General features: G+C 38.6%; 1 protein-coding gene across 4 annotated transcripts in view; it reads right to left on the bottom strand.

The window, feature by feature from the left end:
• stxbp6 (syntaxin binding protein 6 (amisyn)) overlaps positions 1-15,132 on the bottom strand; it is a 91,707-nt gene that overhangs the window by 48,834 nt on the left and 27,741 nt on the right. For 2 of the 4 annotated variants that reach the window (XM_077620390.1, XM_077620391.1), the window contains exons 6-7: positions 11,916-11,987; positions 9,095-10,028 (exon numbers count right to left, since the gene is read on the bottom strand). In XM_077620390.1, the coding sequence (XP_077476516.1) occupies positions 9,906-10,028; positions 11,916-11,987 (195 nt within the window). In that variant the 3' untranslated portion in view covers positions 9,095-9,905. Of the gene's footprint in view, positions 1-9,094; positions 10,029-11,915; positions 11,988-12,606; positions 13,830-15,132 lie in introns of those variants that run through there. The other 2 variants (XM_077620392.1, XM_077620393.1) reach the window with 2 other exon arrangements.

Here is a 15,132-nt window from a genome sequence, read left to right on the forward strand (position 1 = left end):
GCTGGAAGGCTTAAGGACTTCCAATCGGACTCTATGTCCCCCATAAGGCCCCTACCAGATGGAACGGCAGCCGCCCCACCGGATGTTTGACTATCCTCAGATAAATGAGCATACAACATAACTCGCCCCAACTAATCTAGTGTCACGCACCGCACTGTAAACACAACATACACTATGCAGTATATTCACAAAGCTAAGACTTAAATGCATACAGTGAAAGTATCATCATAGGTCATGACAGCTGTCAGTCAGTATAAAGCCACAGGACGGATTAAAGTGTAGGTTAACTGACTCCTAATTACCCTCATGGCTGCTTTTTATACAATGACTGTTTAATTGCATTCGGCAATGAAGTCAGGCAGAAAAGCGCACATATTAAAACTGTGGCAGCGAAGAATAATTAAAACTTTGAAAAATATGTTGGCAGTAATGATAATATTAGGATGGAGCGAGCAGAGGTGAATATACTCCCACCCTGTACTTAACTGAATAACTGCCATTGACGGCACTAGGCCCCTAAATTGTTTGAATATGGGATGGGGGAGGGATTGATCACTATCAACTCAGTCCAAATTGGATGTCTAAGGCCATCAATGGCAGTGATTAAGGTTGTTACAGACACAAGCACAAGTACAGTGAAAAAAAGTATTGGAAAATAAAATGATCCCATTAGTGTGTGACAGTAAAAACTTCTACTGGAAAACAAGAGGAGCATTCAGAGAGCAGACTCAAACCTAAGCAGCCAAATTCAAAGTATTTCCATATTTCGTGGAATGGGCACTATGTTAACTCCAAAATTTAATCACTCCATCACTTGCCATTTGCTTTTCTTCTCTGGTTGTAACCTAAAGGCTAGGAATGTCAACGTTTAGTACGTAAGTCCATTGAGTGGAATTTTCTACTGAAAACATTAAAAAGACATTTTTAAAATGCCTTGCAGCCTGATTTGCAGCTGTGTTCACATGCATTGTCCCAGACAGCTATTGATTGGGCCTGGGAGGGGACGAAAGGGAATCAATAGCTTTTTTACATCAGCGCACAACAAGCAGTTTCAGTACAAGTTGGGGAAAAACAATAGCATCTAATTGTACACGGGCACTTTCATGTAGTGGTCAAATGAACAAAGAGATTGTTACAAGAGGTTGTTAACTCAATGGGCTTATGAAGGTCAAAGCGCGTGCTGACTTTGCTTTCTTTTTTAATATTTATAACTTTTTCCAAATGTCATTGCAGCAAAATGAGGATGATACAGACATGGACAAAAGGAGTCGTTAAAATTGACTTTTGGTTGATTGCGAGAGACTAACAGACGCCTTGTTTTTACACAACACTGACATGGAGACATGCAGCTAAAGACCAATTAAGGGCTGCCTTATGTCCAATCAAAATCACTGACACCAATGCTTTCTTACAAGACCATTTTCCAAAGGGACCGTAAATACTTGTGGGTCTTTTTGTATAATTTTCCTTGTACACATGGACACAGTCACAACGACTCTTCCATTCTTCTTCTTGGCTAACAGGCACATTATTCACACGCACAATGTTCAAGTCGCCCTGTCAGCTCGAGGAGTTCAATGACATCATACGCCTGAATCACATGAAATGACCTTGTTCCCGTGGATCACATGCATACGGCATGATGACACGCATCCTTTACCTGCTCCAAGTCAACACAACATTATGGAAGGACCACATGTCAGCCCTACTACGCAGGGGTCGGCCATTTAGGAGTGCTCGCACGGCTAATGGAGGGTATACAAAAAGGAGCATTCATTAAATCGCTACACCCTGAAACAGAGCCTGCGTATAGATTGCTCTTTAGCCAACAGAGGCATGTATTGATCACTCTTTGATTATCATGAGGCTCGTTTTATGGACCACTTCCAAGCCCGATCAGTGCATCTTTTAAGGTGTTCAATAAAAAGCTATCGTCTCTGTCCTGTTTACATTTTATCCATTATACATTCTATCCATTTCTATGCACACACATCACACTCATCATAGTTATCCATAATAAATTATGGACTTTTGTTCCCCTTTTGAATAAGGTTACTTCCATCAGATAACAAATATGCTCAATAAATGCCAAAGCCTGCTTTGACATTTATTAAGGAATTACATTGAGATGTTTTTTTTCCATTGCTGTCAAATATCAAAACAGGTCAAATTTGATGTGAATATTACTTGATTTGAACAAGTGCTTTTTTTCCCAGCAAATGCAACCACACAACTCCGCTACTTAGAGTACAGTGGAAACGTGCGTGCGCAGTGCAGCCTCAGCAACCGAACAGCATCCCTGAGGGACGCCTCTGCAGAGCTGCACACTGTCAGCAGTCTCAGGATGGGACATGCCCAGTTCTGTGCATACACACACACACGCATATGCAACCATCAATCATGTCAAGAGTGCTGAGTCACTGTCACTATCGTATCGTTGCCATTCTTGTTAAGGCTGGGAAATTGTAGCTTTATCAACTATTTTATTTTATTTAAGCATTTATGAATAGAGTGGGTAATTTCTTCTGTAAAATCTATCTACATAGGATTATATGAAAATAGAAATAGTCTGCTAAACTCAACTGTAACTGTACCGAGCAATTAAGGATAATTTTTAACTCTCATTGGTAACTCTTTTGAAAATATTTTTCACGCGCAAATGGGTAAAACATGGGGTCCAGCAGCAACATTTAGACAATGAGATATTCTTGATCCTTCGCATAGAATGACGCAGCATGAAATAGCGATGAGCTAAGACAAGGGATTAAAAGTTCTGAATATTCCATTTTTTATAGATCTATCTAAAACAATGTTTATTTGAGCTTTTTTTCTTAGTAAGAGAAATTCATTTATTTAATCATTTGTTTTTCATTGCGAAAGGAAACCACATTTTTCTTTAATTATGTGCCTTATTAAAGTGGAAAACAGAAAATATTTGTATATATTTTTACATTTTACAAAATGATTTTTGAACTAAAAACACAAAGAAAAAATGGATTAAAAATTTCAATTATTGATTTAAAAAGGGGGGAAATCAGGAAATTTAATATACATCTATACTCTTCATTTTAATTTGATCCTAAAACAGAAAGTCGGCACTGATGATTTACTTTCCCGGGCCACACAAAATGATGAGGCGGGCCAGATTTGGCCCCCGGGCCACCACTTTGACACCTGTGAGCTAAGAGATTTCAAATAATACTGTGTGTCCGTCTTATACTGCCCCCAGGTGGACAAGGCAGACAGAACCGAAGGATTGGCTGTGTGTTCCTCGCAATTAGATGTTCCTCTTGATTTGTGGGTTTGTGTTCATCTAATGTCTTATGTTTGTGTTTCATGCTGTGTGCAAGTTGTTTTGCAAATCTCAGCGCTAGAGTGGGCCAAATCAATGTTTGTTGTGTGTTTGGCGGGCTTGAGGGGGCATTATTATGATTAGATCTTCCAGATACTTGTGGTGGATTTTGCCGGAATATGCCTGTTCTCGATTCATTTTCACACTTAACTTTTTGACCTAACAATATAGTAGGCCACTGTTGTTCCAAATGGCTCATTTGGCACATGTTTTGAAGTGTGCTATTTATGTTGTATTTGTGTCAACATATGTGTCTTAAACATGTATGTTGAAGGTGACCTAGTGAATCAGGGAGCAGATGGCTGTGTGGAAAAGATGGGGATATCTTGCTGAGAAAAAAAAATAAAAATAGAAAAGGTTCAAAGGCACCTTTGGGTGATCCATGTTGTGAATTGCACTGACATTCTTGTTGCCTTAAAAATGTCATGCATCAACCCTTTGAAAAATGGTGGAGGACTGTACGTGTAGGGCACTCATTGGGCACCATGGGCAAAATGGGGCACAATATGTATGTAGGTAATATTTTACAGCCCTGTTGAGGTTTATCTTTATGAGAAAAGGGGGGGGGGGGATTCGGTATCACGAGCGGAAGGAAAGAAGCGGGAGGCAGTTTTCTTTTTGGCTGCATCCCCTGGAAGCATTCCCGATTCCTCGAAAGTTAGCTGACATGACTATTTATTATGTTACTAAATTACAGCAACACTAGTGAAGAAAGGGGGGGGCGGTGTCAAGTGGTTAGCACGTCTGCCTCACAGTTTTGAGATCGAGGGTTCAAAACCTGGTGGGTTTCGACCCTCCTGAGTGGAATTTGCATATTCTCCCCAGGCCTGTGTGGGTTTTCTCCAGGTACTCCAGTTTCCTCCCACATTGCTGCATAGTTTACAAATATATATTTTTCTGCACATTTTGGTTTTGACAAATAGAAGCCTTATTTACAAATAACAAAAAAAGGTTGGGAATTGAGCAAATTATAGCTTCATGTCGATGTCGATTCACCGAATTTAATGGAAACGACACCCAATTACTGTGTATCATTGTGTATGTTGTGAAACCTGGACTTCTGCACATATAAAAAAAAACTCCACTGGAGCATTGTATATGGGACTTGCAGTAGAAAAAAATATTAAACTGTCAACTCTCTGACTGTGCTGGATTTCATTTGTTGGTGCTGTTTGACTGGCTCCTTTTCACAGGTTGGCAGGTAATGCAGAATAATTTAACAGCACAAGCTAGAAGCATAAGCTGTTAGAAGACATTGTTAGTACAACAATGCAAAGTCACAGCTACCTCCCGCAATTCCGTAGCGAGAAAAGCGAGTATGGGTGATGTCCACGGGGAGCCGACGTGAAGCTCCTGGGCTTATTTTGTGTGCGTGTGTGGTGAGAAGCAATTAATTTCGAGCTCAGCGAGCCGGGGAGCGAGAAGGTTAGACTTAAACGGAGAACAGGCGGCTCCGGAGAGACGGCTTAATTGTTTGATTGATTGGCCGCGACTCACCAGGCATATTTCCGAAGCCCCCTCAGCGCCGATCAATGCCTAAAACCTTCACTCCCCCTCCCCCAGCCTGCACGCGATTGAATCACAGGGCGGAGGCCTCAGGATGGTGTTACAGTCCCTAGCTCTAAATCTCAACCCCCCAGGAAAATGAAGGGGCGTGGGGCTTTATTGGATCGGTAAAAGACACTACATAGTGTCCGCAAATGCCATCACACGCTTAATTTGTCAGTTAAACAAATTATAGGCAGGCAATGATGCAGTAGCAGAAAGGCGGGACTCCGGGGTGTGATAGAAGGGGGATTGAGTGGTAATGCTAATGAAGACAACGAGAGGCTTACAGGCAGCGGGACGACACTTTAGAATTCCTTGCATGGTCTGTTAGGTTGTACCAATGATATGCAGCGATATATACTAGTACAGTGGTACCTCGTCATACGACCGCTCGTCATACAAAAATCTCGTCTTACGGCAGAAATTTCGATCGAATAATTCGCCCGTCATGCGATCAAAATTTCGTGATGCGACCAAGCCAGGTCTTTTTTGCATATCTTTTGTGTATAACAATATTTACGAGCACGGAACGATTAATTCAGACGAGTTTCTCCTAAGACCAGGAAACGCACAACGCGCATGCGCGGGCAAAAAGAGGGCTTTCTGGGTAATGAAGTATACTCGTGCACACAATTTTAGTTAGATTAAACACATTTTATTACTATTAAACCACTAGTTATGTGTTACTTTATTAATAGATGGCGAATTAGAAGAAATAAAACATTTTTTTCTAATCCAATATCCTGTTTTTGGTGTTTTTTCAGAGGGCTGGAACGAAATAATTTGTTTTATATTCAATTCAATGGAAAACGTCCGCTCTAGTTACGAGAATCTCGTCATACGAGCTCAGTTCCTGAAAGGATTAAGCTCGTATCTCGAGGTACCACTGTACATGCAGTAAACCCTGTACATCAGAATTAGTAAAAATGCATCTTCCAGGGGAAAACAACATTTCCAATTTAAATAAATGACTAAAGAACAACTCTGGTTCTGGCCTCAAATAACACTAAAGCTTTTTTGTTCTTTTTTGACAGTGATAGATGTCAAACTCACTTAAACTGGGAGGACTGCTTGTTAATGCTAATCTTTCTGTCCCATTTGACATCCATATTGGATTGTCAATTGACGTCCATCACAGTCTATGCCCGCCAATGAGTGCAAATGAGTGCCCTCTGTGCCAAAGTGTATTTCTGTGCTCTTTCTATACTGCCCATCAGGGCCGTGTACGCAGAAGCTCCCATTTTGTGAGCTGTCAGCTAAGACATGGTTGCTTGGTGGAATCCAGCAGGTCAAGGCTGAAAGAGGGGTCATTCTTGAAGACTGATGGCGTAAGCGAGGGAGAGACAAATGTCTGTCACAAGCTGCAACGTTAAAGTGAAGTACTACAAAGGAGCCTAAAACCCACATGCTTACAATTGCACCAAGAGCAAGCGCTATTAAAAACACACTATTGGACTAGATGTAGAATGTTGACTAATTGATGTTATGTGAAGGTGAAAAAGCAACACTTGCTTTTAGCTGCATGGCTCGCAGTCAATTTCATCATCTGCCAATTAATTGCAAGACTACAGCTCAATTATTTATATAGCCATTCACCGCGCCAACCATACCAGGCCAAAAAGTTAACATCAAGCCCGTTTTTTTCTCCTAATTATCCTTGCAGTCGATTACATTTGGGGCAGAGATCCAAATTCCATATTTAAATTTAAAAAGGTCCTGGGAGTTTAAATTGGAATGGTCCGGGTTTGAGCACAACACAGCAAAATGGATTTTGCCAATTAATTATTATCATCTACTTAAATTCATTTAAAAGCCAATACATAATTCAATGAATTCTTATTATCCCTGCTACAAAAGTTTTATTCTTATTATTTTAAATTAGGACTCAAGTGATGGTTGAAAGAATATTCAGAGAATATATTTTTCATTTCATCTGAGGGCTCTTCTCTAGCCCTGCTTGCCCACTGAGAGTGGAGGCAAGTGGGCCCTACATGAACTGCCAATGTCCAGACTTCATTTTGAAAGCACGGATGGAACATAAAAAATAAAAAAATAAAAAAAGATGAATAGAAATTTTGGATGATAAAACTACAGATCACTGCAAGACACCATCAATAAATCAGCATTCAATTATACGCCAAGCATTTTAAGGGGGAAAACTAGATCTAAGGATTTCAATGTTAATAGTGCAACAGTGCCTTACTCATTGATGAATTATCCACCAAAAATAAACTACGTTTGAAAGTAGTGCATATTCAGACACTCATTCAACGGCACTCCCTTTAAATCGTCTCAAAGGACAACGCAAAGACACGGCAAGTGGAATATTTTTGCTTTGAAGCATCCATGGTGGAATGAATCAGTTTGGCTGAGTCCAGGTGCCTTTCAAAGATGGACCAACAACACCCACAGATTTACTTTTTTGATTCAGCCCTTCCAGCCAATTTTATTTGGCAACATGAGCATGACATGCTTTGTTTTTGTCTGCTGCCAGGCAGACGAAACCCAAGCCGACAGCAAACACCCAAATGCGTCCTGTCGCCCGTCCTCTCCCCGAGACGTCTCACTGACACCAACTGAATTTTCTCTACATTCAAATACCAACTTGAAAGATGACTATTAATATGCTTTTTCTTTAAGTGGACGAGAAACCACTGAATGTTTGGAACAAGTGGCAAGAGCGGCATTATCTGTCAATGTCGTTAACAAGCGAGCAACGTTTAACCTACATAGTCTATCTGCCGTCATTTCCACTGAGAAAGTCCCTCTTATCTGCTAATAGAGCTGGCTAATCCCTCAAACACGCATGTATAGCATATACACGAGGAGCTGCTGATGAATACTAATGAGGCTGCCAGAAACTCAACTGTATTCACAGCACTTCATTTTCTCTGTTACGCACTCTTATTAAAAATGGATTCCTTTGACACATAATACCTCATAATGGAAAGAAGTACAGTCTAGTTACACTTAGAGTGCGAGTAATTACATATACACATACATATATATATATATATACATATATATACATATACATATATACATATATATATATATATATATACACATATATACATACATATATATACATACATATATATACACACATATATATATACATATATATATACATATATATATATATATACATACATACATACATATATATATATATATATACACACACACACATATATATATATATATATATCTATATCTATATCTATATATATATATATATATACATACACACATATATACATATATATATATATATATATATATATATATATATATATATATATATATATATACACACACATATATACATATATATATATATATATATATATATATATATATACACACACATATATATACATATATATATATATATATATATATATATATATAGTCTTTTTAGCATGAAGTTTTGCCCTTCTGAGTTGTGTTTTGCTAAAACGGCAGTTTCTGTCCAAACCAAGTTGAGGTGATGGGCAATTAGATCTCAATTAACCAACTAGGGACAAATGATCGCGCTCCAAAAATCCAGCAACAAGTAGCTTTGCCAAGTGAAGAAGAATCTGAATCTTTTGAAATTTTTGAGATACTATTATTTTGTCTTTTACAGCAATACATTAGAATGGAGAATCCCATTCAGGGGCACATGACCGTCTGCCCCTGGCATCCACATTTGTGATCTCGGAAAGGAATCAGAGCATTAAACCCTACCCTTTGAAACATTGCCAACAAGGCAATTTTATCTTGCATCAAATGACCACCTTTAGACAAAAATCACAATTTGAGCCAAGAAAAACATCCAACCGATTTGTACCGCTAATTTTCATACATCACGGCCAGCCTTTAAGTATGCCGCATAAAATATCCTGCTAATACGAGCGGGGTCACTGCACCACAAATCAAAAAACAGGGACTGCAGTTGGTCTGTCGGAATATTTAGGACTGTGTTCAGACGCAGAGAATTCAGCATGAAGCAGAAATCCGCAGTGTGCATACCCAGAAAATTAGATTAACTGAATTAGAGGGATTAGCTTGACCTCAGATGGATTGGACCTCGTGTCTTCAAGAAAGAAAAAAGGACGATCGAACAAGAGCGAGCACGACCGAGAGAGAGCAAGAAGGAAGATTTATAAAAAAAATAAAAAAAAGTCAGGCTCAGCACATTAGGCATACCGGATAACTTGTTAGTGGCTGCTTTGCAACTGGTCCTTCAGCGGGTAGAGGCGGGTTCACATGGGTTCGTCCAACAGGAGGCGCTAGGCTGGTGCAGCAACGACACTCAGCGGTGGGAGGTGGAACACGTGGCGTGGAAAGGACCATGGCTACAAAATCAAGATATGACAAAAAGGCAATGGTCATGCTCAGAGCTTTGTTGAAGTCGCTAGTATAGTCGGTTTTAAAAGGCGGGATACAGAATGCTATTTGGTGGCATCTAGTGGTGAGGGAGGAAAAAGCAAACAAGTTCTAAATAAATAACGGACCACGACCTTCGTTAATTCTGGAAATGGGAAATAGTTCTTGAGCAGGTTAATTGCATATTAAGTAAACTGCCGAAAGATTGAATAAAAAAACAAACCTGTGAATTTGGTTAAAATGATGACCACAATTAAAGCTAAATTGTGATTTTTCTTACATACTTTCTTTCATGCTTCAAAATAACACTAGGGAATTGGTGCATCTACCGTACATGCCAAAAATTGGAAGTCCCCTGACACAAAATCAATAGAGGTAGACATGTAGGTGAGAAAGATGGATGGCAATGCATAAGATGTAGAAGAAACATGCTGCTAGAGTTCCGCCTTCTAAGCGCAAAAAACAATCAATATTTTTTTTGTATTCAAAAATCCATTATTGGCCAGAAAAAAAACAGTTTAGTTCAATCCCTTTTATGGATTAGTGCAGCTAGACTCTGGTTTTGATTTGTATTAAAAATGCATTGAGTTGAGGCTCTTGTTACAATATTAAACCAACTCAGTTTGCAGCATTAGAGGAAGCGACACACCAAAAAAAAACACCAATATATCATGCAGATAAAAGAAGTCGCCATTGTATGTTTCCTAAACATGCAGACGGTGGTTCGATCCACGTGGTGGCTCCAAGTGGACCCCTGGGGAAGGAAAAAGATTACACATCAGCACATATTTGCAACCAATCTGTTTCCTGGCTCAATATGGCCGACACACGCCGCAAGGCCGGCAGCTGGATCGATGACGGGGTTCATCCTTCCGTGATACTCTGGTGTGAATGTCACAAGAAGGGAAAAAAAGAGGAACGGAATTAGCTGGAAAAAGGGGCTAAATGGGTTATGCTCAAGGATGGTGGCAAATGCATGAATTCTCATTGAAATAATTGAAAAAAATTAATAAGTTCATTTGCGATAAATAATTGTCTTTATATGCGAGTGGTTGTCTATGTTGCCTGGTTTTAAAATGTTGACAATTGTTGGTCAAAACGGTAATGGCTATGGATCTAATAAGCTACAGAAATTCATGAAATTCATGCATCATGTGTAAAAAGAGAATGTATTGGAAACAAAATGTTCCAAAATTTGGCAAACTACCAGAAACTTTCCTCTATCCCAGCAATAAGTCTTGAACATTTACTCATAGTATCAAATTCTACAAAAAATAAATAAAGTTAATATACATGTTTTATAGAGGTAAAATGCAATTTCCTGAGTGTGTTTTGAACCAAGAACCTAATGACATTAACGGAAATCTTGGTTTAAATAGGAAACATTATATTCGTGTAGAAAATAGTATAATAAATCCGTTCAAGGTTAACTGTGTCATCCAAAACTAAAAAATCCACACTTACTAAACATCATACCTGTCAACCTCTGCCGATAACTGCCCTTATAAATGATTATGATTCCCCTTACAAACCCCCCAAAAACCTTACAAACACCGTACGAGTCGTACGGTGTTTGTAAGGTTTTTGGGGGGTTTGTAAGGGGAATCATAATCATTTATAAGGGCAGTTATCGGCAGAGGTTGACAGGTATGAAACATCCCATAAATAATCTTATTCATTTCCAATCATGTGTATACTGTGATGGCTAGGTGAGTACAGAAAATAGGAGTTGCAATTTCATGGACACCAACTCCCCTTATTTGACTATTAAATTAAATAGAGATTTAATTGTATTCACTTGGGTTGGTGATCCACTGATAAAAGGGTTAAGAGTATTAATGCATCAAAATGAATACTCAACCCCCTAAAATGCATCAACATTTAAGCAAGTCTTACTCAGACGTTCACAAATGCACAAAGTTTAACTTGAATACCAGCTCCATTATAATGGACATAAGCGATTAAATAGATGACCTCTAAACCCCTTCCCCAAACATTTCATGTAGTGGTAAAGACATTGAATATGGCACCCCAATTCTATCAACCCTCAAACACCTCTGCAACAGTTGATTGAGTACACAGGATGGAAGATTAAAAAGATGTTATCCCTCACAAGGTCATATTTTTTTCAATATGTTAACTCTTCAAAACAGGCCTTGGAAAAACAAAGCAGCCATTTTGAATCCATGCCTATCCTGTTTACACACAGTAAATCACTATAAATTAGTGGTAAGTGATGAGAGTAGGAATTAGTGACATTGTACAGTTTTCCAGAAAGCTTACATTAGTAAATCTGTTGATGTCCAGTTGCTTTAAACCAGAGGTTTCCAAAAAGTTTGCAAAAAAAGTGCTGCAGTGGTTGCAGGATGACATCTTTGCACCAATCTGTCCAGTTACAAGGGTAATCTGTTGATTGTAGTCAGGTGCTGCTTTTTTTTTTTTGTAAGATAGCTCATTGGTTAAAATGTTTGTGCTAGATCGGTTGGAACAAAAACCAGGACCCACATGGCCCGTGAGGAGTGTTTTGGAGATCACTGCTTTAAATAGAGTTGTCAAGTTATGGCAAACTAGTTTCAGGCCAGGGACCACAAAATGATCAATAATTTTAAATGCATATGTAGAAGGGATAACTTTGTTTTACCTGGTGGTGGGCATTCTGGGGAGGGTCTGGTACTAGGTCTCCTGAGTTTTCAATCTCCCATGGGGTCAATACCTGTGGGAGAGATGGAGGGTGCTTGGGGGCTTAGATTTTTGTCCTACTCAAAGACCACCAACAGGATCAGAACAATTCTTGCCCAAAACACAAATCAAGGAGACCATGCCGAGTTCAAAATTTGTTTTTTCTATACTAAAAAAACTGTTGAAATGAGGAAACTTTTTTTGTTTTAATTATCTCTCGAAATTATGATGTACAAAATATACTTTGTTTTGGCATTCTTTCCAAGATAAGCAAAAAAAAATACATGGATAAACCAAGAAATGTCATTATAATAGAACAATTTATCTCTTATTTTTTCACTAATATAAAAATGTTTTAATGGTGTCGCTATTTATAGTACTTGAAATTAGTTTAATACATTTTGGGGTATAATTGTTTAAAAAAAATAACCACATGGGAGCAGTGTTGCGCTGTAATCCAAGCAGTTGAGTAACGCTTTTATTCTTCCTAAAATAATAGATTAAAATAATGATGGAACACCTAATACCCCACTTTCAATTGTGTGTGACAAGGAGCTCAGTAATATTTGATGATGGAAAAAAAAACTTCTATATGAACATAAAGAGCACAAAGCAATAACATTGACCTGGAGGAAAAACAAACAAACATATTTCACATTTCTTTTTATTATTAAAACATACATCCAAAGTGTTGCGTTAGACAATGAGTGAAAGCACATTGACGATTCTGGCAAAAAAGAGCGGGTTAAAATATCAATTACAAAATATATTTCAAATAAGTTACATGAAGGCAGTGAAAAAGAAGTTACTACTTTTGTCTTTTTGGAAGAAAACACTTGTTTTGATGTTGGACATCTATTACAGAAGAATCGAATGCAGCCATTGGAAGTGAGAAATTCGCAGAAAAGGCGTCACCAGCTACACGACACGGACCAGAGAAGATTGACACGTTTGGCTTTTTATCACGTAAAAGCTAAGCGAATCCAAGAAAGCAATAGTTCTCTAATATGCAATAGAATTGATTCTTCTTCAAGTGCAGGACTGTTTCATGGAAAATAAAAATACGAACGAGAATAAATATTTTCAGTCTGGCTCTGTGAAATAAGTGCGACCTACAGTGGACCCTCAGATTCATTAACTCCTAGGCTGTAATTGACAACAATAGATGTCCAATTCACCTCATATGGATTGGACGCCCATCCTGATCAATGACGGAATGTCGAAATTTTTACAACATATTAGTGGTTGATTACAGTAGATAAGCGTCAAAATAACTTCCAATGATGACTTGTTGGCAGTGTTGACAATTGGCGGTTGCACTGTTGCTGTTTTTTTTTAAACTTGTCTTATATATTGTGGAATGATTAACAACAACAACAACAACAACAATAGACAACAGTCCAAAGTGAGTCTCCGGTGGACACTCGTACGTTTATCGATCGCAAAGCTTAGAAGAACAGATGTTCTCCGTTTGTATCACGGATGAAATTATTCGTCTCTCCCCCAAGGGCGCCATCTAATTATTAATGTGGCTTTGAAATGTGTGTGTGTGGCTACCACCCACGAGAGTGCTCATAAATAAGTAACATGTAAAACCGCCATAGAAAATGGTCCACCTCTTTGACTCATAACTTGGCTGTGAGAACAAATGAGAGAAGGATTGTGAACCAAAGCCTTCCATTTAGGTAGCTTCTAGTCAACAGTTTTGCTCCTTCCATAGCATATAACTCAAATATCGCAATGTCTTTTTATAAAAACAACAAAACTCCAGAGTCTTGGATGGATAATGGCAATTGCCGTTATTCCCCTCCAGTGCCCTCATGAAGACAAGTTGGCTTTGGCAGTGGATGATTTAACACTTGTGCTTCATGGCGAGCTATAAGATAAACAGAGCCAGGGTGGGGGGGTTTGAAAAGATCATAAAAATATCATCAAGATCATTAAAATACAAGCAATGAATGATCATGCTTCCATATGTCATTGATGACATTACGTGATAAATCTGTTTATTGGACACATATCACGGTTAAGAGCAGCCAATGAGGTAAAGCAACCAATGACCTGACAGCATTGGGGAATTATTTTTTAATTCAATAAATTGAGACGATATGAGATAAGGGGGCACCAATCGACTAATCGCTATTTTGCAATGAGTTGACAAATTGGCTTATAGATAAATCACATTAATTACTGTTTTAATACTCTGTGCTTAACGTTTGGGCTGTAAATGTGTACTGGAAAATAAATAAATAATAGTAAAAATATAGACTATTTAGTATTGAGAGGTTTAAAGAAGAGTTGGACAGTTTAAGTAATGTCTTTTAACAATTGACTGTCAAAATATTTGTTAGATTAATTTGATTAAATTGATTAGTAATAGTTATTCACGGTGACACGTGCCATATAGACAGAGTGAAATGGTGGCATGCTGAGTTGGGACAGATGATGGCAGTAGAGTGTTGGACAAAAATAAAAAGCAGTTGGGGATTTGATGAGAAGGGAAAAATGGTGACCCCTTTGTCTGCATCTGACGTGTGATTGCCCTTATTAAGGCTATTGCATAAACTTTCTAAATATCCTCATTGAGTTGAATAGTTCTTGTGGGGGAGGCAGGGATGAGTGAACGTGGGCAGTTTTCATGGGAAGCCGCTGCTCAAAATGCATCACGCAGCAGGGAGGCCGATCTGCCATTAACAAGAGTGGAAGATTCTTCCAGGAACATTTTGAAATGTGGGAAGCACAAAATGAAAGGGGAAAATGACTTCTTTCTGGATGTCTTGTCTGAAGGGGAAGAAATATGACTTTGCAGATAATAAAAAGCGTTAGAAACTCAGTCACGGCTGCAAGCCAATGATCCCGTTTCGATCCAAAAATGACAATTTGAGTGTTGTTTTTGTGTCGTCATGTTGGTTTGTTTAGAGTAAGGCAATTCATTTCGATTTCTCAGAAATTTCAAAGCTTGTTTGCTGAAGAAGAAAATGCTCCATACCCGTAAAATTCTGCATAAAAAGTTCCTTCCAAAGGCTTTTCCAGTGCACCATAGTTATGCGGTGGTGCTTAATTCAAACATCAGCAGGTGCGTGAATTCCAACGAGATAACTGAGCCCGCAAAAGTAAAAACAAGAGTTGCCTGGGTGACCTGTGGTGCATTGCGCTATTACACAGACAACTGCTGTGCA

Source organism: Stigmatopora argus, chromosome 15 (genome assembly GCF_051989625.1).
Source record: "Stigmatopora argus isolate UIUO_Sarg chromosome 15, RoL_Sarg_1.0, whole genome shotgun sequence".
Lineage (NCBI taxonomy): Eukaryota > Metazoa > Chordata > Actinopteri > Syngnathiformes > Syngnathidae > Stigmatopora > Stigmatopora argus.